General features: G+C 38.1%; 1 protein-coding gene across 1 annotated transcript in view; it reads left to right on the forward strand.

The window, feature by feature from the left end:
- The window catches only part of LOC103132339 (neuronal acetylcholine receptor subunit alpha-7-like), a 34,602-nt gene extending 10,432 nt beyond the window's left edge, over positions 1–24,170 (forward strand). The window contains exons 3-10 of the mRNA XM_007544129.2: positions 355–399; positions 5,308–5,417; positions 12,262–12,341; positions 13,663–13,830; positions 17,622–17,816; positions 18,317–18,403; positions 19,757–19,866; positions 20,857–24,170. Of these exons, the coding sequence (XP_007544191.1) occupies positions 355–399; positions 5,308–5,417; positions 12,262–12,341; positions 13,663–13,830; positions 17,622–17,816; positions 18,317–18,403; positions 19,757–19,866; positions 20,857–21,456 (1,395 nt within the window). The 3' untranslated portion in view covers positions 21,457–24,170. The remainder of the gene's footprint in view (positions 1–354; positions 400–5,307; positions 5,418–12,261; positions 12,342–13,662; positions 13,831–17,621; positions 17,817–18,316; positions 18,404–19,756; positions 19,867–20,856) is intronic.
- Positions 24,171–24,564: the final 394 nt, after the last annotated feature.

Genomic DNA, 24,564 nt, shown 5'->3' on the forward strand with positions numbered 1-24,564 from the left:
TCGCTCGCTGAACCTTCTGTAAGCCACCCCTATATAAAACGATTTCCTTTGGTCGTTTTATAATGTGTAATTTTACTCCAGGTGCTGCATTGCTCAGATGGGCATTGCATTAAACAAGCTGGAGTGCATCATTGTCATTCAGAGAACACATCAGCTCTGACTCATCTGGGATGCAGCTTTAACTTCACAGCCAGTTATTCTCATGATCTCACGAATCATGTTTACCAACCTTGCAGAGTTTTTATTTTCTTGTTGTTCTCTCTCTCCCCGTAGCATATTTTCATTCACTATCTGTTTGCAGCCGGTTCTACTTCCAGCTGACAATCCTCTCTGTCTTCTCTCGTTCCCCTCTAGGATGAAAAGAACCAAGTGTTGATCACAAACGCGTGGCTGCAACTGGTACGTCTCTGTGCTCAGTAAATAGTGTGTGATCAGTGTGATAATTTTATGTTCATTTACATTTTGGTTCAAAATCATTCATGCCCTTGGCGGGTTTAGATTTAAAATTGTTTTCATTCAACCGAGATGTTTGTTTGTGTTTTAGAGGATGAAGGGATCAGGAAAAGCTGTCTGCATCACTGGCAGCTGATGTGATGCAGAGCTGCTTCGTAGGTTTATGCACCTTATTGTTTCAGGCGTTTCATCCTTTGCTGAAGCTGTAGGTGGTCCAACAATCAAGGTAGCACGAGCTGCGTCAGGGCAAATAACCATCTGTTACTTTTAAAATGAAAGTGAAAGTGCAGATAAACAACACAGCAGGCAGAGTCGGTGGAAAACAAAGCACTTGCTGCAACGCCAAGTTGTTCAAACTAATCTGCAGTCTAGCTGGGAACTTCTCATTCACATCTTCACAAATATTTCATAGTTGATTTGGGGGGTCAGCCGTCCACACTTCATCTTTAGCTGAAACTGGAAGAAAAATCTGTATTTCATTTTTTTTTTTATTGCACTTGTAGGTGAAAGCTAATGGGAAAACGTCAGTCGTACCAATCCCACCAGTTCTTGACCTCTGTACCCAGAATGAACAAACGTCTTGAGATTCTTTTCAGAAATCAGTTCAAAAGCAAAATAATAACTTTGACATCAGATAAAACAGAACAAAAAGGTAAAAGTAAAATAAAGCTGTTCATCCTGTCATATTTCCGTTTAACTGACTCTGTTGTGTGCTCGACTGATTTTGTGGGCTGAATGCTGATAAGTTTGGGCACCAAGTTACCACCTAGTTAATGGGTATTGATGCGATAAAGATGGTCTGATTCTCATTGAATAATAAAGAAAAAACCTATTTGGCAGGTAGAAGCATAGCAGAATTCAGTTTGCTTTACACAGAAAATCATTTTCCAAAGTCATATTGGAAACATATTCCAGTATGTCAAACATTGAACATTTTCCAGTATCAAACATACTGTATGTACTTCAACACAAATGTCACAAATCTTCTTTTCACAAGAGTACACTTTCATAAGAGAGCTTTGTTTTAGAAAAGCTGATCAAAACACAATTACACATATCAATATCTGATGCTGCAACAAGTTATTGAGATCTGATGTAAAAAAAAAAAAAAAAAAAAAAACAAAAAGAACAACTTGTAAAATCCAGTCCAGGTTAGCAGCAAGCATGGAATAGAATCATAAACAATTCTTGTGTAGAAAAATTATCATATCTGCCCTCTTAGGCAGTACGCTCAAGCATTCTAGATAGATATTGTTTCCTGCAGTAGAGAACACGCGTGCGCCGGGTGTCGAAGAATCCTGAACACATAAATATGAAAAAGCAAGATCTGACAGAAAGGGATAAGTCTTTTGATGGTTCCACCAGCATGCGGACAGGTCCTCAGATATGATGGCCAACGGAACTGCTTGATACATCTGCAGCTCTCTTTTGACACTATCTGCTTTTCTTCAGTTAAAAAAAAAAAAAACTCCTTCAGTAATAGTCCTTCTGGACAATTTGTAGGCTGGCATTTACTAAACAAACCACAGTTTCTTCAATATTAAAATAAAAAAAGGGAAACCATCCTTTTTTTAAGGGATTAGGATTCTCAATCTTAATAATTGATATTATTAAGATTGAGAATCTATATAATTTTAATTATAGCGCTCCTAGGGTCTTTTCACACCTAATTCTGACTCTACAATCTGAATATCACAGCAAACAGCACGCATCATAAGAAAACAATTTTCTAATTTGCTGCATAGAAATTTTGATGAACCTGTTACTTACAGTCTCAGTTTCATGTTTTCATCTCATTTTCGTCTCATTTTTACAGCTGAAGCTCATGACATTCCCATGTGCAGTTAATAATCACTTTAAAAAAAACATGCCTGTCCCTTTTAAAAAATATTTAACCAAACGTCTTACACACGGGACATTGGGTTCCACTTCTGCATGGAGGATCTTGTAGATTTTATTTTTAAAGTAAAATAACAAAAAAATATGCTGAAAGAAATATTTACGACCTTGTGTAGTAGTAAGGGAAAGTGTTACATCGGTGGAACCAGGCATGCGGAACGTCCTTACATCCTTCTCTTTATTATTACAGCAGATCCAGTCAGAACAACCCATTAGAGATGATACAGCCAAGGTTGAGTTGGCTGCTGACTGCCTTACAGGTTATGAATGTATCAATTATTCAGGAAGCCACCTCTTTAATACATCATCTACTTTGGTGCAGTAGCTTATGGGGTCTTTGCAGATGCAGCAAGATTGCAAGGAGACTTGAGAAGTGGATTATGCACCCAGAGACAATCAGTCAGATATCCGGAAAAGGGGCGCGTTTAACTTAACTGCATCCTGGATGATATTAGGATTTTTATGAAACATGTGTGATCGACAGAGAATAAATTACATTTCTTGAGGTGAAAATGTGTAATTTGATCAGCTTTTGTTCATATTTGTGCTCTGCGTCTCTCTCCTCCTCTCACGAATGATAAAGATAATTGCAGATATGATGCATATCTGCAATTATATATCATAATTGCAGATATGATGCAATTATGATGCATAATTCTTTTGCATGCACTGCAAAAGAATTATGGAATTATTTTAATAATAATGTGTTGCGTTTTAATGGCAAATACAAAGTGATGCTTAATTATCAAGTGAATGAAAAATGCTAAATAGTTTAGATTTTTTTTTAACAAATAAAAATCTGAAAAATATTTTGTGCATTTGTATTCAATCTTTTTTACCTTTTTTTTTTTTTACCCCTAATAAAATCCAGTGCAAGCAGAAGTATTCTGGTTAGAAAATAAAATGATGTTTTCTGAAGGCCTCAGGTTTTTTTTTTAGAGAATGTTAAAGAATAAACGGCATTACAGACTTCCAAAAGAAGTAGAAAATAGAATTTAGAGCAGGATCAGGTTATAAACAGATTTGAACGCCGTACGGAGAACTAATAAATTCTGTGTTAGGGGAAATGGAAAGAGTATGGCACAACTGCAAACTTACCAGCACATGGTGTCCTACTTTAAGTAACAGGCTGAAGAGGAAGGAGAAAGTTAATCAAAGAAGAAGCCAAAAGGTTGAAAGTGGGAGAATTTATTTACTCGACTATTATGAGTGATGCACAAATCGGATCTGTATGGAAGCGTGGCAGTACGAGTAGGATTAGCTGAATTGATGTTCTCTGTGTTTTTCCAGATATGTTACTTTTTGGCCTACTGCTATTTTGAAAAGGGGATTGGGTAAAATGTTTTACTTAAAAAAAAGAAGAAAAATCATGAGTCATTTTCCTCTACTTAACAGATACGTGCTACTTTGGGAGTGGTCGTAGAGTGACAGCGCTTGAAAAGATACAAGGGGTTTGGATACCTGTAAACCTGAAGGACACGTCTCTGCCAGACAAAAGTCTTTTGGTTGCCCTGCTGTGCACCACCAATCAAATTCCACTTCTGACGGTGAACAGAGACAGAGCGAACAGAAATACATATTTCTGCACCCATATAAGTTCCCGGAATCTGTTTTCTGCTGGTTTGTGTTGAAGAGGCTGAACAGTGGAAGCACTCTAAGAGACGAACATCAGGAAGATGCTCACATCACCCAAAAGACAAGAAGCAATCAGAGCCACGTATCGAATTATTTTCACAGCTTCAGCTGCTGCTTCTGCTGGATTTCCAATTTGTTCCATTTGTGTCTTGTGCTTTAAAACAACTCGATAGTAGTCATAGATTTGCAGAGCAATTATCACACTATTTTAACTATGGCTGTCTCAAATTAGTGATGCCTGATACTAAAACTCCTGTTACATAACCACAAAACTATTCTTAGACAGATGCTGCTTTGCGTTGCGGATGATGTCCGCCTCCCTGATCAAAGAGCTGAAGGTTAACTGCTTTGTCGTGCTTTCGCAGCCAAGGAACATGAAAAGAAACAACAAACATGTCAAGGTTTAGTGATGGCAAGTGTGGTATAATTAAGTCATTAGCCTCCGCAGCGGAGACATATGTCAGCAGACACGAATTAAATGTTTCAGAAAAGAACTGGGTTTTTATTAGTAGGAAAGACATGTGCCAACTAATACAAGGCAAAATCTTGCTAAATGGAAGAATACTATCTGCATGCATGCACGATTACGCACGTGAACATACAATGCGAGCTAAGCAGATGTGCATCATGTACAGTGGCCACTTTAAATACAGGTCTTTGGTTGTTCCACAGAGAAGAGGCCCTAAAGTTTTAACATGTGCCTACATCCATCTGCCCGACGCTTATACAAGAACGTTAAAGCAAAACATGCTAAAACACACAACATTCATATGACAGATGAACTTGTTACTTGTCATAAATAATAATAATAATAAAATAAAAAAAGCAGCAGTGTGTGCTTTTAAAATGCTGTGAAGCTGGACTCACTTCTCTCTTTGCTGAATTGAGCCAACCTCGGATGGGATTCCGGGGAGCGGTGCCAAACGTCGGCTTGGCAGACTTTCAGTGGCAACATTCATTATCTGAGCTGGAGACAAAGTGTAACAGCCAACAACTAATAGCCTGTGTAATAGGGAAATGTTTGACTTTTGATGGCCTCAGGTTAATCACATTTAAAAGGAGAGATTTTTGAAGGATTTTGATCTTTCAATACCTCTCTGTGTCAGCATTTATCATAAAATAGGATTAAGCAGAGGTGGTGCATCCGCTCACGAATCAACATTTTAATGAAGTCCAGAGCTGAAGACGGAGAGGTGTTGTTTCTGTCAAATACACCTATGTGAACGGCATCAATAGAAACCTAACTTTTTTTTATTTATTTTTTTACTTTTGCATCCTAATTGTAAAGCAAATTCATTGATCTGCTTTCTTATTCTCCAGCATTGGACGGATATTTATCTGTCCTGGAACCCAGAGAACTACCCCGGGGTTCAGAATCTCCGCTTTCCCTCCAATCTGGTTTGGGTTCCAGATATCCTCCTCTACAACAGGTAATGTCTGTTTGTGTCTGTTTTCTTATCTCCTGCATCCTTTTTTTTTTTAACTCGTCATGCTCTATGCTTTTCATATTATCGGTTGCTTTTGACTGTCTTGATTTATTGTGTAAACATTGTCATCTCTTGGGTTTTACTGTTTTATTGCACTTGTTATTTTAAATCAGCTTTATTTTATGGGTTTGTTTGCACCTTTTGTCTATTTTTTGTCCCTTGCATTTTGTCATTCTGAGATTCGTCTGATGGCCACATTTGTAACTCTGTTCAGCTCACTTTCAGGTTCAACAATCACCTTCATTCCCTGAACCACTGTCTTCTGTGATTTTGAAGTTTCCATGTGTTTTTGTCTTTTTTTACCCACATGAGTTAACATCCTGAAAAAATTACAAAAAAAGAAAAACAAAAAAAACAGTCTTTTGGCTTCAGATCACAGTTTAGTTTCACATCACAAATAACACCAGTTTTGAAAGCGTTTCTCAAAGGTTTTGACTTATAATGCATAATATCAACAGAGTTTCTGCAGAGTTTTCATAAGAAAATTAATACACCACTACATAGGAGTATGATTTGGTGACTGTCAAGGCTATTGGAGCACTGTCCACTGAAAGTTGAACATTTGTAAACTTTTTTGTGTCATGTCACTAGCCCGCATATGCACATATTCGCAAGCAACAATCGCTTCATACCGCAAGCTCCATAGAGAATGAATGGAGAGGGGAGAGACGTCACCTCCCATGTGTCGAGCCCATGAGGAGGAATGAACTCTCGCATCAGTTACTGCCCAGGCTCATGGTCTTTTACCACAGAGCAAACCATGACATCCCTGCAAGGACGAGCATGCAGAGAAAAGCCAGCGTTTCCCTGATTTTTAAGCCAGGCATAAAAGCCAAATGTGTTTTTGGTATAGCCGGCTGTACGCCACAAGCCTTGCACTATTTCTTTGAGTGTTGCTAACCAGCGTTGGCATGATGAGATTGTCGCCAGGGCAAATGTTCTTACAGGTTTTTTGTACATTCTTCAATTTCACAATGGACAATGGGCAACCAGTATAGATAATCGTAAAAAAAATCCACCAAAAGGATTTTTATAATCCTCTAAGCAGTAAGGGGAACTCCCACTGTCCAATATGTTTTACCTGAAGTGTGATATTCTCTTGGTAAAGCCTGTAAAGCTCTCCAAGACCCTGTTTCAAACAAACACATTTTGTGGCATGATCATGCCCAGTGTGATACTGAACTTAAATCTCCTTTCAGATACAGACTGAAGTTCTGAACAAATATCCAATGAGCTTCCAAGAATACCAACAGACCCTGATCATGATTTGCATCCTTGATGTTTAAATCTCTTTATGATGTCAACTTTCTCATCAAGAAAATATTTTTTAGACTTCTGTAGCAGTTATAGAAAGCTGCAAATATGATAAACAAACACGGAGAGCATTTATCCATTTGTGAAACAGCTGCGCCTCTGGGATACGCTGTGGTTTTATCTGGCCCATGTGAGAATGTTGCTGTCCCAAAGGATAATCGGAGGAAATCAAGCATGTGCTTGCCTTACGGCAAACTATTCTTGTAGATTTAATACAAACACATTTAAATATTTCAGAGGGCTGTTGAAAGCAATATTAGACGGACAATCATATAATTTGTTTAAACTGTTTCGAGATTTTTGCAATCGCTTTGTTACTTATAATGTTCCTGGATATATATTGTGCAAAAGGAACTCCATTTGTGTTTCTGGAAAAAGTCACTAAAAGAGATTCTATACATTTTTTTTTTGTCCAATCGAAGTTATTTGGAATTTATCCCTTACAATGTTCCATATCAACAGACTAATCACAGGTACTGTGAAAATAAAGTTACACAATCCTATTAAAATTGTTTATGATTATGGAAAAAAATATATATATAGTGTGATATATATCTTGTGATACTCTACTGACAGGTCAAGCTAATCTGGCAAACCAATCTGTTTGTGTTTTATCCAACTAAACCCGGTTCATTATCAGTAAGAGTCTCACCTTGGTTGGGGGGGAGAATGGAAAAGAGAGACATGAGTTTTTGCTGTGTAACAGAGATAGCATTAAACATTAAGCCGCTTATGGAGAGGACCACAAATCACAAACATTAATGACAATATTTCTGATGCAGCCCCGGGTTGAAGCTGATGTTCTTTATGCTTTGAGGATTAATCCTGGGAAAAATTTTGGCTTCTTCGTAATAACAAAGTAAGCCTGCAAGAGAAGAGATTCAAATTACGAGATTTTAGAATTTCCATTAGAAAATTAGATCATGATAAACTTGAGCAAATATGAATGTGGGGGAAACATTTCTAAGACAAGACCAATGCTTGAATGTACAGTTCTGCAGTTTGCAGACGAGGAGATTTTTGAATCCATATGTCCAACAATAAGATGGTGTGTGAATCACTTTCTCAAATATATTAATTGCTGCAAAACTGTTTTTCCTCTGCATATGGTACCTGTCAGCTTTACACACAGTTTTTCTACAGTTGTTCATACCTTGATGTAGTTGATCAGGAATCAGGATTTTTAGACAAAAGCAAAGTTGTTGCAAAGTAGAAGGAAACTGATAGATTACTTTCAACATTTTATAAGTTTGGCTTTTATATCTTGCCCACTTTACTATAATTAAACAGTACTTTAGTGCAACCAATTAATTTCAAAACTCAGCAATGAGTAGTTTAATCCGAGTACAAACCCAGCTGTTCTGTGAAGGCCTCAGAGGTTTGTTAGAGAACATTAGTGAACAAACAGCATCATGAAGGCAGAGCAACACTAACTACCAGGACAGGTTGAAATTAGGCCTTGAAAAACTGGTGATATTTGTTTCAAGATAAAGTATTGATCATATTTGAAGTTTCCCACAAGTGTTTAATGAGACGCCTCCCAACACATGCGCCAAGATGCTCTAATTATATGAGATCAAAACCCAAATCTTTGGCCTGTGACATAAAAACCCCAATATATGTAGTAGAAAAAGGAAATAAGGATTCTAAAAAGGAGTAAGGATTTAAAAAGATGTGAAAAAGTTAGAGGTGTCGTTTTGCAATCCAAAAGTTGTGGGTTTGGTTCCAGTTTCCTCGTTCGCCTAGCCAAGGTATTTAACCCTACGTTTTCCAACCCGTCAACATGTCGTGTGTGTGTGTGTGTTTGTGAATGAATCTCTAATGTGAAGCACTCTGAGTGGTCAGTCTGACTTGAAAAGCCGCCACATAGATTCAGTCCATTTACCATTTATGTGTTAAGGCTTTGATCCTGTCTGTCAGGCTGCATGTAAAATTGAAACCTCTGGAGTGCTGAACTGTGAAAATCTAAAATTACTTAACAGAAAGTCATCTGTCTGCACAGCTTAGAGGAGTTTAGACGGGCACCAAGCATCATAAATCCTCAGGCTCGGTGGTGTTTGAGGTTTATTCTGTGAAGGACGTAAGAGGGTGACTTCCTGTTTCTGCTTGTGTGTATAGGAAGAAAGTTGCTGCTGTCACCTGAGCACTTTTCTCTGTGCAGCTTGAGATCAGTCTCTTCAAACCTAAGATCAGTCTCACAATAACTCCTCTGGTAGGAACATGTGGGACGAGTCTGTAGGAGCCTTGAGAAACGGAGGATCTTGGACGCAACACAGTCGTCCTGTTTGCTCAGTGGCTCATTATTTCTCTAAAACCAGCAGGATGAACGTTGAGAATACTTCCATGTCTCTAAGGATCTCAAACGCTTGGCAGTTTAATGCTTTTTGTCTGTGTGTTAGCACATGAACAACAATGCATCCAGAGTGATTTGAGAGACGATGAGGGGTGAAGAGGCAATCCTTATAGAAAATCGAATGGCTCAGATGCAATGCCCCGGTAAAACACAATCTCCTGATGTGTGTTGATGTGCAATAGATGTGTCTGTGTATAAATAATAGTTTCTTTATGGACTTGGTAGACTATGTGTGACTTTATCTGGTGCTACTTTTAGAATACATAATATATTTGGGTGCAATTACCATCCAAATGCAAAAAAGCGTGTCACTTAATGCTTTTTTGCGTGTCTGTTTTTTTTTTTTATTCAAAAGCCGCCTTCCAAGAAAAAAAATATTACTATAAACAGTAAGCAATTTAGTCTAAGAACTAGTTCATTACATGGGGATTCAAAGTATTCATCATGGCTTTATCCAGAATCTCTAAGATGCTGCTTTTTCTGTCCCTTAAGATCTTGGAGTTCAAATTCATGCACTCGTGTGTGCAGACTACTCAGACTGCATTTACTGGTACTAAAGCCAAACCAATCTCTAAAGGCTTCACTTAAATCAAATTGTGACTGCCAGACTCCTCACTAATTTAAACAAAAGGCTAAATTTAACCTGAATTCTACTTTAATTTCAGTACTTTTCTGTGGGCTTCAGTATAAAGCTTTAGTTAGAACCGTTAAGGATTTGAAATTGCTCCTTACTGAGTACATAAAGTTGCCATCAAGCTGATCCTTAATTAACTTGCCATTTGTGTTGCTGCATCTGAAAGCACTATTTATGTTTGTTCACAGGTGAAGAAGTAAATAACGTTTTGTATAATATGAAGGATTGTCATATAAAACATGCGTCTACGATTTATGATGGATGCCCGTTACTAAAAAGCTTGACCTGGAATGAAAGACATAAAAGCAAACAGAGAGCGAAAGGACAAAGTTACTGCTTGCTGTGAAGTCACCTTTTCTTTTTTCCTGCCTAATAATGACCTGATCAACTTGAGCTGAGTTCAGCGATGTGTCCGAGTTGTGACACATGCTGCAGAATTATTTTTGACGTGTCCAAAAGATCCTTGGCAACCTGAGCCGGCTGGAGATTACGTTACATCTAAAAAGGATGAGAACCTCGAAGCACAAAGCAGAAAGGCCACAACGTAACAACGGTATAAGTGTTTATCATCATACAATTTCTATACTCTTATTTAAAAATGCAAACTCGATGCCCCAACATTCTTTGGTCTATTAATATTTATTAATAGGATTTGGTCTATTAATAATTATTGGGGGGATGGGAGGATAGTTTGATATACGATACCATTTGTAATCTACTGTGTTGATTCTGGTTCTTAGAATTAGTTTAATTTTAACTGTATTTGGTTCTGCTCCTGGTAAAGTGGCTAAACGTTCTCATTGCTTTCCAGTCCACACATTAGGTAAAAACATTCAAAATGCCATTACAAGGCTACAACCTAATATAGCTCATTCATTCGGGACGTTAAATGAGAATGATGGTAGGAGTTTCACTGCTCTCTCTCTCTCTCTCTCAACCTCCTTGCCTTTCAGCCCTATGCTAGGTGAAACAAGCGATTAGATTTAAATGATAGATTTAGGGGTCGTAATTTGATGTTGAGCAAAACCACATGACCAAAATTGATGTTCCACCTGTCGGGCTAAAAGCCTTCAGGGAGAGTTTAAGTGCGGGCATCATATTCTTTCACTGCCGGTAATTGGTAGAAATATACTAACAGACAGTAACAAATGATGGGTTGAGAGGCAAGCTAGTCTCTGGATTTGGATAAGCATTCAGTCATTGCTTGAGCTGGAGTGCTTTCAGTCATCACCATTTTTTTAAAGTTTTGAGTCGGAAAAATAAGGCTTTACTGGTTGTCTGCCTCTGTATGCAGCTCGTTTCTTTAGGTTTTCTTCCTGCCTATTTGTCTGGAATCTATTGACACGATGTGACATAATGGGAACATACACATTTTTCTCTTGTTACTATCAAAATATGAAAAAAATAATAATTAGATGTTTGCATGAATCTGTTCAAGTTTTTTTTTTGTTTTTTGTTTTGCTCTGCTGTCACTAGAATCAGGAAATGACTTCATGTGAAAAAGGGGGTTATGAAATGCTGTGAAACTCCTCAAAATATCAACATTTTAACAATCCTATGTTGTCTAAAATGTCACCAGTTTCAGTTTTACATTTTTAAAAGTTTTAGTTTTTTTTTTTTCCCCACAGTATAGTGAAACCACGGTTCAACTGAGGCACATTTAATTGCTCATATTGGATCAGAAGTGAGCAACAGCTTCTTTATAGCCTTTATTATTCACTCCTTATGTGGAGCCGCTTTCTGAAATGTCAGGCTATTCATTTTTTGAACGAGCCATGTCTATTTTATTTCCGAGGCTTGTATTGATTTGCAGAGGCCCTGCCAATAAATGCTGCAAGAGGAAACACAAACCGCGACTGAAAATTCATCACGCCAAGGCCCGAGTTCATCAGGTGTCATCCATTTATTTAATGTGGTACAGCAACGACACCAGACGAGCCGCTGAAGCTGCAAATGTGAAGATGTTTTCTTTATTTAGGGTGAATGCATTCCAGTGAAATGTCGGTTCTTTTGAAACCGGGCTTGGTGGCTCATTAAAAACAAAGTTAAAACTTGAGACTTTCAGGAAACACTTCTGACATAATGTAGTGTTAAGCTATGATTACAGTCTGGATAATTGCAACTTCTGCTTCCTTTTAGACTCGATCTGAAAAGAAATATTGGCTGTTTTGTTAGTTTATGAGACATCCAATCTTTGCCTTTTTCCTCTGTGACAAGAGGCTTTAAAGCACTCTGCAATATTTTGTACTCATCATTGTAATTAAACACTGCATATCTGTAGCTGTGGTAATCTTCCTCCTCCTCCGCATGTAACCTTCAGACTCACAATACGTTTTTTTTTTTGTGTGTTTTTCTTTTCTTTTGTGTCTTTGACTTTGCAGCTTACTTATTATTTTAACTTTCTCCATAATGTTGTTTCCTGAGTTGCTGTTCAGACTTGCAGTTGCCATTTAAAGTCGTTCCTAATTTATCTTCTCTCACTTTAGTGCCGATGAGAGATTTGATGCCACGTTTCATACAAATGTGCTGGTGAATGCATCAGGAGCCTGCCAGTACATCCCACCAGGTGAGATATTCCACATGTGATGTATGGCCTGTCTCTGAGTTGTATTTATAATCGTAGATTAGAAATGTAAATGAATTATATTACAGTGCAGATTTATTAATACTGAATATACATTGTTATAACATTGGATATTTTCACTCTGCACTACTGGGATAAATTGAGAGATTTTCTTTTTTTTTTCATGAGTTGGAAGTACATTTTTATTTTAACTTATTTTCCTTTAAATTCTGAGGTTTTAAAATTAATCCCAGCATACAATGGGAAAACACTTAAAAATGATTATTAATTACATTATCCAAACCTCTTCACTTATACGTCTTTAAAGTCTTATATACATCTCTGTCTCAGTAGATTAAAATATCATTGTAACTTTTTTCTTAGAAATTTCGTTCAAAAACTAAAACTAATACATTTAGCAAATGTTATCTTAATTATAAAATTTGTACTTGGTGTAACAATCAAGGTTGAAAAAAAAAAGAGTTTCACACATACATTTTTGCTCAGTGAAAAATATATCCATGTATTTTGAAGTTGAGTCACTAATTGGTCAGGCCTCTTTTTTTTAAATTAGTTCATCAATGTGGTATGACATGGCATAGAGGCAAAACGTCAAATCAGATGTTGGTTGAAGAGGGAACACATGGCGAATTCAGCCAGCCTCTCCATTAATGCTCGTCACAGCAAAGGGCACCACGAGGTGCAATAAAACGACCTGGTGTAATGGCTTTATACATTATTGACTTTGGAAACTTCACACTGGACCTCGAGCAACATGGATTCTGGCCTCTCCATTCTTCCTCCAGTCTCTGTGGTGTAGATTTTCAGTACAACGTTATCTGAAAAGGACACTTTGGTCCAATCAGTAAGCATTTAGTTTTCTTCTGACTGTTCACTCAACATCCTCTTAAGTTTATTTCTTAATGGTTTATGACCATTAGTGACAATCTGGTGGATAAGTGAGACAGCGGTTTTCTCCATGATCGAGTAGGTCAGATGTTTCTGTATTGAACATCTCTTTTAGTTGGCCTTATTTAAAGGCCAACTACCTTTTCTTTTGCTAAAAAAAGAACTTTTTTTAGCAAAAAAGTTTGTTTTGCTAAGAACTTTTTAATAAACAAGTAGTAATCATTCAAATTAAACCAAACCAAATAACTTTTTTTTTAATTAAAGTTTGTTTTAAACATTTCCTATTTTATTGGGCTCCACCTGTTCCTTACAAAACAAAACTGTTTAAGTGACATTTTTAGCGCATTGCGCAAAAAAAAAAAAAAGAAAAAAAAAATTGGGTGAAAAATAAAAGTACTATATTTACTCCTTTCAGGTATCCTGAAGAGTACGTGCTATATTGATGTCCGGTGGTTCCCATTTGATATCCAGAAGTGTGACCTGAAGTTTGGCTCTTGGACCCACAATGGCTGGCTCCTGGATCTTCAGATGATGGACGTGGACATTTCTACATACATACCCAACGGAGAATGGGACCTCGTAGGCAAGAAAAGCAAAAAAAAAAGCAACTTAATTCAGTTTCTCTTTTATACCTATTTATGCATTTTTCTTTTTTGAGGAAGGCATTTTGAGAGGAAGTTGGATGTTTACAAAAAAATAAATAAAATAAACTCAGGTACTGTATTTATTATATTTATCCCTAAGAGAAATTAAATGTCGTCGCTTCATATAATCCAAGTAATGCTGTCGGCAGGAAGAATCTCCGGTAGCAGCCGGCCTTGCAACAAATCTGGAGTGGCCCCTCACTGAAGACATTTGCTGAAATTACATGATTAAATTTGATGTTGAGTGTAATTTAATTATACTCAACATAAGAGCAGCAGAGACAATATTCCGCATCGTGTCCTGAATGACATCATCAGTTGTAGCCAAGCGAGCACCGTTAAGCCACAGCATTTTGTTTTTTGCTGCTCCACTTTAAGTCTGTCTGGCCGTGTCATTAGAAAGCTGGGCAGAGACACTTTAGCATCTTCGATTGATGGAAGGGATGGTTTGAACTTCCTCCTTCTCCGTCTGTTCTATGGTCCTATTCTGCATCCACGAAGCCTTTTTTTTCCCCCAACTCCTCTGGGATTTGAGGTTGTTGTTCAGGTGTTATTTGAATTTTCTGGATGCTACTTGGCTGCTCGCAGTTGAAAAAAGCAATACCTTGTTGCCACTGCAACTGTCCGAAAATGAAAAATTAAGAGCAAAAATCCATCCAGCTGCACAGCATTCAAAACCAGAGGGAATAATTGTCCAAAGAGAACAAATATGTCCAATGATTTGCACTATTGATTTAAGACTTTCATCACTTAATAATAAAAAAAAAAAAAAAAATAATAATAATAATAATGTGAACAAAAGTGGAAAGAGACCAAATCACAACTAACGTAGCAGAGCTACTTCAACATGCTGCCACCCGGAGCAGCACAATTCTAATACCCAAGGACAATAAACAAATATTTTATTTAGTACACATGGCTAACAAGACTTTGACTGTGATTTTCAGCCTTCACAAGTAGCTTCTAGCATCCTCTAAGCTGTGAGATTTCCAGTGAGTATCAAAGAGCTGAAACAGTGCTTCAGACTTGGTCTGCCTTTAAGGTAACCCAACAGATTGGACACAAGGCTTCAAAATCTTCATTATTAAATTAAGAGGGACCTTCAGACAAAATATTCAGCCCGTCTTCAGATATTGTTTTGACAACCAACTGCCAAAAATGGAGAGCTACCAACTTGGAAAGTTCCCCAGCCCCTGTTCTAATTCAACCAAAAGCGATCCACACGTGTATAGTTTTAACAACCTGGACAGTTTTCTTCCTGTATTAATTTGTTAAGATTTGCTGCTTAGATCTTAAAATGATTCTCTGTTTGCCTTGGGTGGAGGTTGCATAGCTCCCGTACAGATAACAGGGGAAACATCGAAGCCATTGCTTAAAGGTGAAAAGGGGGCGCCAACTGTATTCATAAAAACCTTGGCGTCTTTCCGCAGGGTTGTGTTTACTTAGTTTTTAATTACTAAATATTTTGTCACATTTGATGAAGTAAAAGCAAAGGTTGAAGTAGCACAGTTATCACAAGATCCCTATACAAGTGTAGAAAAACAAGAAATTACTTTTAGTGAAAACAGACTATTTCCACCCATCATTCATCAAGGTTAGTCAGGAATCTATTGCGTCTCAATATTTTGTCAATTTTTACCATATGTGCTCATGTAACGACCAAACCACCTTTTACAAAATACACTTTTGTTTGTTTTTCTTTTCTTTTTAAATTAACCAGCCCACTAGAGTCATCTTTTAGGGAGAAGTGTAAAACCATAGCTGTAGAAACTGAAAGATGACGCCCTGAGACACTCCGGCTCCTCCTCCACATGTTAATTGCAGTCATGAATTTACTTTACTGTCCTGGCAAGTTATTATTTTTATCATTTGCATTTTAAGAAATTGGATTCAATTCTGTTAAATTTTACGGAAATGTAGTGTTTTATTTTCAATGAGAAAGCAGGGTTTTTTTTTTTCATAGATGTTATTCTCATTATCATTTTGTATTTATAATTCTCCTGGTCATCCAACAGGGAGAATTTAATACTTCAGGACTCTTGTACTTGTAGCAACATCTATTGTGAATTGCAGACTTTGATGTGTTGAGAACAAAACCTTTTTTGTTGAAACATTTTGGTAAATTCTCATGTAGAGGCACAGTAATAAGAACCTTTTGTGAACATAGACCCTGAAATTGTACCAAAGTTTTAGCTGAAACTCTTCTTCTCCATTCTGCAACCAAATCGACACACAGGAGGCTCTGTAAATGCAGAGTGACGTGTTAAAAAGGCAGATCCTGTTCAGCAGTCCTGTTTACCTCGGCTGTGACGCACTGTTGTTAACTCGGCTGCCGTTTCTTTCTGCCATCTTCTCTGTCTCTGGGAAATGAAAGATGTCACATAATCTCTTCCTCAATTTTTGCTAATCAATGGCCAAGAGAAGCAGGACAAACAAAGATACAAGCGTAGACTTGCACACGAAGTGAGATCACCCAGCTGGCCCCGGAAATGTGTGTGTGAGTGTGTGGGGAGTATTTTGGTTTGTATGGGGTGACAGCTGGTCCAGCCATGGTTCACTTAATTCAGAACAGTCAAGGGCCAAACTTCCCAGGAACACAAATCATCCCGGTGCTTCAGAACAAACCACAGCAGTGTCAAGGCCGACACACACACACACACACACACACACACGCATATATAATCAATCTGAATCTGCAAGTCTGCAGTCCATCAATTTAATAGGTGGCAAACAAAAGCTACGTTCTTTCAGAACCAGGTGACAAACTTTGAACGAAATAAAATGAGATCCATTCAATTTATTTTAATTTCATTTCTGCAGGAAATTAGTTCTTTTAGCAAGAGGCTTGAGTTCTGCTTGTGCTGCTGACTGTTTCAGACAAGACTTTTTCTCACAAATAGAGTATAAATATTAAAACGTGAGAAAAGGTTAAAAATGGTTGATATGGGTGGTCTGTCATGCCCAACACATAATCAAATCTGCGGCACTTCAGCTTGATTTTGATTCAAAACTGATTGCTAATTGTGGTCCAGACAACTTGTCTCAAACACACACCCACACACACACACTGATTAATAGCGAAGTGATTAATACACATAGTTTCATTATTTCACCATCATTTCAAAGTGCAATACTTGTACCGTTATCTTGTTCTTTTGATTGAAATTGGCACTCAGAATCTACACACGCACACAAACACAGTCTCTAATACAAATTCACAACCTTGTTTTGATACATCTGTGACCATGATGAGGTCATTTTCCTTTCTGTTTCAAGTTTGACAAAAACACAGATAAATTATGCAAATGGTAATCTAGAAAAGAGATGGACACTTCCTATCTGGGAATACTGCCGCTGCTTTTAGTTTGCGTGTGCTAAAGAGAACATTAAGGTTAGCAGTCTGCTGCGCTCTGAGCAAAGGTGGTTACAAAGTCTTGTTTAGCTTTAAAAACATCACTGCAGGTAAACGTAAAGAGAAAGTTCATCCAGGACCACCAGCCCCAACATCAGAAGCTGGACTTTGGTGCAAAACCTGTATAAGTTTTTTTTTTTTTATTTGTTATTACCTTCGAATAAATGCTTTCTTTGAAGCATTTCTGTCTGTAAAAGGCACAAGAGAACAACATTCTGACCTCTCTGTCCATTCTACAGTCTTTCTTCAATGGATTCTAAAACGTCCAGTTTGTTCAACCTCCGACATTTATTGCCTTCTCATCTTTTTGTCCTCCAGGTGTGCCTGGAAAGCGCAACGAGTTGTACTATGAGTGCTGCAAGGAGCCCTACCCTGATGTGACGTTCACTGTCACTATGCGACGCAGGACTTTGTACTACGGCCTCAACCTGCTCATCCCCTGTGTGCTGATTTCTGGATTGGCCCTTTTGGTTTTTCTGCTTCCAGCTGACTCTGGAGAAAAGATCTCACTGGGTACAGACCGAGACACCAGCACAGCCTTAAACACAGTGAAACAATCCCACACTAACACAAGAGGAGACCGACTCATAAACTTAGACTAGAATATACTTGTACATCTTCCCTGCCTCAGTACTAGCAGGTCTCAGCGGTGTTTCAGAGCCATCTATTTGTCGCTATGCTATGCTAATACTGGCATTAAAGATGCAGATTAGCATTCAAGGTGGCCGTTCATTGGCAGATGAATAAAAAGTCGATCATAAACACAGCACAAGATAATTACGGGGACCCGAAAATGCCAGCTTGATTTTAAATGGCACCTTCTGAGACAGGGTCAAATTAAATGAAAACACACAAACACTCCAAGATAAATATACCTTTTTTTTTTCTTTTTCAAAACCTGTGATTATGTCAGAAGTTGCATTTATTTTTAGGTCTTATAAGTTGATAATTAGCAAAAACACGGACAGACGATGACAGCAGTCCTCCAACGCGGTTTCATCTTCTTTCTCTAGGTATTACTGTGCTGCTTTCTCTGACGGTGTTCATGCTGCTTGTTGCAGAGATCATGCCTGCCACTTCAGACTCTGTTCCTCTAATCGGTAAGACATCCTCTGCCGGTAATTAATGCTCATTAAAAGAAAAGGGAGGTAGAAAAATGATTTGCAAGTGTACCAATTTCCAAATTAGTGAATAGCAATCATCAATTAACCTAGTTTGGTAGATGCAAGGAAGATTTTGAAAGATAATTAAGTTCATTAAAAAAACAAAAAACAAAAAAAAGTTAAGAGATGTGCCGATAAATTGCTCGTTAGTCATTAAGCTATTTAAAAATGAAGTCAAAAGAATCAGAGATTTAGGAAAATATTTCATATGTCCAGGTGAGTCACGTTGGTCTGCTGCAGAAAGACTTATCATAACACAGCACATTTTCTACGTTTATCTTTTCGAGCTTTCCACATTATGTAACATAATGGATTTGGTGAGTTTGGCATTCTCTAGGAAATGTACACAGAGACGTCCAAATAGTGTCATCTATGTATTACTTTTTTTGACTTGTCTTTTGACTGACATGGGAAGCAGATAAATTTGTGACTGGAAGGTCGAAAACATTATAAAAACCACGTGTAGGTAATCTACCACAGAACTGTGATTTCTTCATCTCCAACACAATAACATTTTACTCCAGATGTTTTTTTGTTTTTTTTCCTCTCTCATTTTTGAGTCTCTACAGCCTAGAGAGCGCCACAACAATTTTCTTTCCAATCACACTTATAGATCTTTTGTCACAACAGTCTAACAGAACTTTTTTTTCCCTCTCCACTGAATGATTTGTTGCAAGCGTGGAAAAGATGTGCAGGTGTAAGGTGGATGTTTTATTGTCTCTGCAGTATCTGAAGATTACGCTCATTGCTGGAGACAAACATTGAGTTGCGCCGTCTAAAACTGTGCTGCTGACACACACACACACACACACACGAGCAGACGGGACGGCGGGCTGAGAGACGAGAGGGAAAACAGCAGTTAAAATAGTTGCTCTGCATCATCTGGTAGCTCGGTGATGGAAAACTGAGCCATTAGCAAAGTTTCCTTCATGATGTGTGAGCTCACTGCAGAAAAAAAGTAGAGCTGATGCTCAGTGGCAATCCAGTTTCCGCTTGTGGTTTAATATGGAAATGTATGATAATTGGATTAGTCTGAACAGCTGTGAAACAGAAGCTGCATTAAATGCACATAGACAGGGTTCTGCAAATCAGCACACACCTATCATAATCTATTTAATTTCTTTATGTCTGTCTATGTATTTTGGATAGTTTATTTCTGATTTTTTTTTTATAATATCCACAAAAATCCCTTCAGTATGAAATTGTGGTGCTAGTTATAAATTATGTTAATGACATGGTTTTCATTACCCTTACAGGGATGTATGATGTAAATGTTTCGTTTACTTTCAGCTCAGTACTTTGCCAGCACCATGATGATTGTGGGCTTGTCTGTGGTGGTAACAGTCCTGGTTCTTCAGTTTCACCATCACGATCCCAGAGGGGGGAAAATGCCTAAATGGGTAGGTCAAAGGTGCTTGTGAAAGTAAATAGATATGGAAAGTCTAAAATAAAGTATTGCTGCCTCTCTGGAGCACCTTTTGTGAAGTTTCGGTTCACAAAGATTTGAGTCACTCAAGATTTCTAGGTTTTATTTCTCGTCGTGTTTCTGCGAAACATTTGGGAATTATTGAGTCGTTGGGATGGATAATTATGATGCACATGATGCACCTAAAATGGTAGTTTTAACTATGAAACATTTCTATGCTCTAGTTAACTAAAGTGAATATTTGGAGCTTTTTTTGTTGCTGACTACTCAAAGCATTTTTTCACAAGTTACAGTTTTTCTCTCCACATCCATACATGCACTTCAGTATATTGTTGGAGGAGCCTGGAATTAAACTCACAATCCTCCAACAAGCCAAAACTAATCCTTCCACTCGGCCACGGAGAGCCATAAAAATCTGTTTCAAGCCATTTTCTACCTCGCTTTCTTCTCTTTGCACTAAATCCCAACATATTGACCGTGTTACTGCGAGCGTGACCTGTGCTTTGTTGTTCTAGTTTCTTTTTTGATGTATGCTTGGAACAATTTCGACAGACCAGTCATGATTTTCTACAAATGTGGGCATGATGTGCTGCTTTTTCCATCTTTAACCCTTCTTTGTGTTGACAGATAGGTTCTATTTAAGGGATTTCTTAATTCACATCTTTTGCAGTAAACAGAACTGAGAGCAGATAGAAAAACTTAAAGGGGTAGGACGACGTAAAATCAGCTTTAAGCAAAACAACGTAGACAATCATAGTTAATTTAGTTATATCTTCACATACAGTCAGTTTGATTTGGTAGCTTTTTTCTCCCAAATAAATGGAATAATTGTTTAAAAACTGCTTTTTGCGTTTACTCAGGTTATTGTTTTCTGATAGCATATATTTTTTTTGATCATCCGGAACATAAACATTTTTATGCCTGTTTTGTCCTTCCTTTAAACTCCCATATTCCCGTCAACCAGATCCGTGTGATTCTACTGAACTGGTGCGCCTGGTTCCTCCGCATGAAGAAGCCTGGGGAAGAAAATAAACCAGCAGTGAGCTCCAGTAACCCTCCAACGTACAAGTACTCTCACTCTCCTCCACACCACACCAGCGCCACCAGCATCCAGATGAGCACGATTCCAGGGCAGGCCCAGTCGACCGCGACCAACGGCAACATGAACCTGTACTTTGGCTACCACTCCATGGGAACGGACAACCCCGCCTTCCCACCGAGCACCGACTCAGGCCTGGTGACGTGCGGCATCGGCGGTGAAGGGGGCGGAGGGAACCACCTGAGTGGCTCCTCCCAGCCCGACATCCACTCGGACCACACGCGGACAGTGCTGTTGGAGCAGATCCCGGAAATCTCCCTCATCCTGGAGGAAGTGCAGTACATCGCCAGGCGCTTTCGAGACCAGGACGAGGGGGAGGAAATCTGCAGCGAGTGGAAGTTCGCCGCCGCTGTGGTGGATCGCTTATGCTTGGTGGCCTTCTCGCTGTTCTCCATCATCTGCACCTTCACTATACTCATGTCCGCTCCAAATTTCATCGAGGCCGTGTCAAAAGACTTTACATAAAGCTCATTTCTTGCCACTCTGAGAAGGAAAAGGAAAATTGCTTCAGAAAGAATCCAAACATGTTGGTATCTATACTATAGAAAGATCCTGAACTTCTTCTAGTTAAAGCCTCACAAGCTGATACACTCTGTACATAAGATCTTATTGTGTCGTTTCACTTTTCTTTGTGCATTTTTTCAAGATTTCTCCTTGAGGTGGCTTTCCTAGCATCATGCAAACAGTAGGATGTTGATGCTTGAGGCTGTTAATAGTGTAGAAACTCACTTTGACGCACTTTTCACATTTATTCCTACCACTCCACCTCGTTTACCTGCCACCGCTGTGACGTCACGTCCTATCAGAAAAGCGTCCTCACAAACCCTAATTTTTCTGTTTTCCCCTCACATCCCTCTGTTCATCCACCCTTACAAACTTTCAAAGAAGGATTCTCACTTTACAGTCCTGGTCTGGATTGTAGTTATTGTAGTTTTTCTTTGACATTTTTAGATACACAACACAATGCTGTTTCATTTGTTGAGAATGGATCGTTTTTTTTTTCGCTGTTTGTTCTGTAATTAGGCTGCAGCACCGTATTAGTTTCTGCTTGAATCTACCTGTGAATTCCTTAGCTGGTAATTCAGTCGGATATTGTGGATATATGTTTGTTTTTTTTTTTATTAAGTGGAATTTCTTTAGATTTGTTCATGATCCAAGTTAAATTAGAATCTGTTCACATCTGGCAGTTGTGTGTACAGTACATCGGTGAACACACTGGAGATGGATTCTGAAAAGACCTGCTAAGACCCCAGTAGGAGGTTGTCTGGACTTTTGTATTTGCATTAGTTTGGCCAGTCCTTACTGGGACAAACTGACTCAACTCATACATAATTTATTTTTATTTTACTTCTCCTAAATTGCACCTATTACGCTGCATTATTGAGCCCATCAAGAGTTATAGCAGGTATAACTACCCAAAAATGAAACTCAGAGGATTGCTGACTAAATGGATGCCTGAATAAAATGGTTGTTAGAGTGACTGAACGTGTATGTTACAGAAAAATATGCAGACGTGTTGATGCTCTGTTTCTTGCTCAATGATATGTACACTTTTTTATTTGTAGATGGTGTTTTTCTCTGATCTAATAATGTAAGACATACTTCAATCGGACGGGTGTCGTTTTCAGCTACTCTGCTTTCAGCAGAACCGGCCAGGATGTACGATAGTACCGGGTCCGGACAGCGCCCGAGTCTCTCTTGACTAGCACATCAGTACCGCTGCAAGTTAATTTAAGACCCTTGAAATTACTTCCAACGTCTCTCTCTCGTATCACTGCTGGATTTTTTAATTTACTACATCTCCCTTTGCATTTCCAGTCCATCTCATTTCTTCTTTAAGTATTAATCTTTTGAGTCGCTCTTTGAGCAGCTCAAACCCAGGTTCTGTATCCACAAATGTAATGAGAAGAATTTTATCGGTGTGGGTGAAAGTCATGCTTAATTGTGACTATGCAGTTTTTCAAATTGTGAAAATATTTCTTTTTCAATCCATTTACTGACTATATTTAGTGCGATTAGCTGAATCACTTGCGTTTCTCACTAAGCACTTTTGAAGTGTTTGTCGCATACTGTGTTATATTTTGTCATATGCTGTCAAAAACTCATGATATAAAAGAAACAACTTTTGACTAAAAGACAAGGTTTTAAATGAGTTCTGAGGAAAGGTCAATCCCGTTGACATCACATTTGGCCTAAATCTTTTGTTACAAAAAAAAAAAAAAAGCAAAAGACAAACCCTTTGCTAATCTCTCGCAACAACATGCAACACGGATTACCGGGTGACTGATGTAGAAGATTTCGAGTAAATCCGATTTTTTTATTTTTCCCCAATCGCCCTCTCTGATCCTGAGTGGCATAAGACAAATATATTCCAGCTTGTCATGCACAAAGGTGAAACTCGGATGTGAGATTTTACCATGACTGGAGATGTAAGCGACACCGATTAGGAACAAAAGCATCGCGACCCAGCACAACTGCTGCAGCAGTAGATTAAGTACCATTACATTAAATCAATGGACCAGGAGCAGACAAAGCCTCACCACCTGATGATTAACATCTATGCTTGTTGTTTGGATTTGCAAATGTGCTGTCCTCTCTGCCAATAACGGACACACTGGAAATGTGGAGACGCGTACAGAGAGCGCTGTCAACGACCATGTTTCATTTTCAATGCGACTTTGAAAAACGATGAAGCCTGATGAGAAGGCACTTTGAATTTCTTCTGGAAATTTAAATATTACAATCTTTCAAATGTAATTTAGGTCAGAATGCCTCGGTCTACAAGCAACCAGCACAGGTTTTGTTCCTCACTGCCAGTTTGATGACAATAGAAGCAGGGTAGTTGTTGAGACATCAACTTTGGCTTTGGAATATGTTTTTGCAACAAAAGCATAGATTTCATCCAGAGTTGAAGTTTATCTTCAACATGAAAGAAGGCTTTAGGTAACAATAAATGATAAAAGTTTGATATTAGAGACAGAAAATGCTGAACTGCCGCAAGGAGGATGATATTATTTAATTGTATGTTCAACCAGAATTATATGTTGTTCATATTGTGTATTTTTATTTGTAGTCGGTGCCTCTCTTATCAGTATGCATAATTCTCCTTAAAAGATGTTCACAAAACCTCACTGTACATGCCTATTTTATGAGAAATAAACAAAAACTGACAAATAAAACTATTATGTGGCTTCTTTTTGTGTTTCAAGGCAGCAAACTGATTTATTTTTGTCTCAGATCAAAACCTCTGGGTTATTAGCAGAAGTAGCTTCTGTCATTTTTTTTTCTGCATAGGTTGTAAAGTCACAGAGAGCCTGATCTTAAAAGATTTCACATAAGGTATGTACAATCTACAAAGATCTCATGCGCAATTGATTATACGTGCAAAAGTGGTGTGTTCCTTCCTATTTAGATTAGGATTTTGCATGTGCCGTCTGTGTTAATGGAAGAGAAGTAATACATGTGTTACGGTAAATATGTTCCTGACGCCAACAGTCATTTCACACACAGTGGGTTAAATATTGCAAATAATAAAGAAGTAGGCTTTCAATTTATCCAGGTTCTTACTAAATT

Source organism: Poecilia formosa, unplaced genomic scaffold (genome assembly GCF_000485575.1).
Source record: "Poecilia formosa unplaced genomic scaffold, Poecilia_formosa-5.1.2 Scaffold11, whole genome shotgun sequence".
Taxonomy (NCBI): domain Eukaryota; kingdom Metazoa; phylum Chordata; class Actinopteri; order Cyprinodontiformes; family Poeciliidae; genus Poecilia; species Poecilia formosa.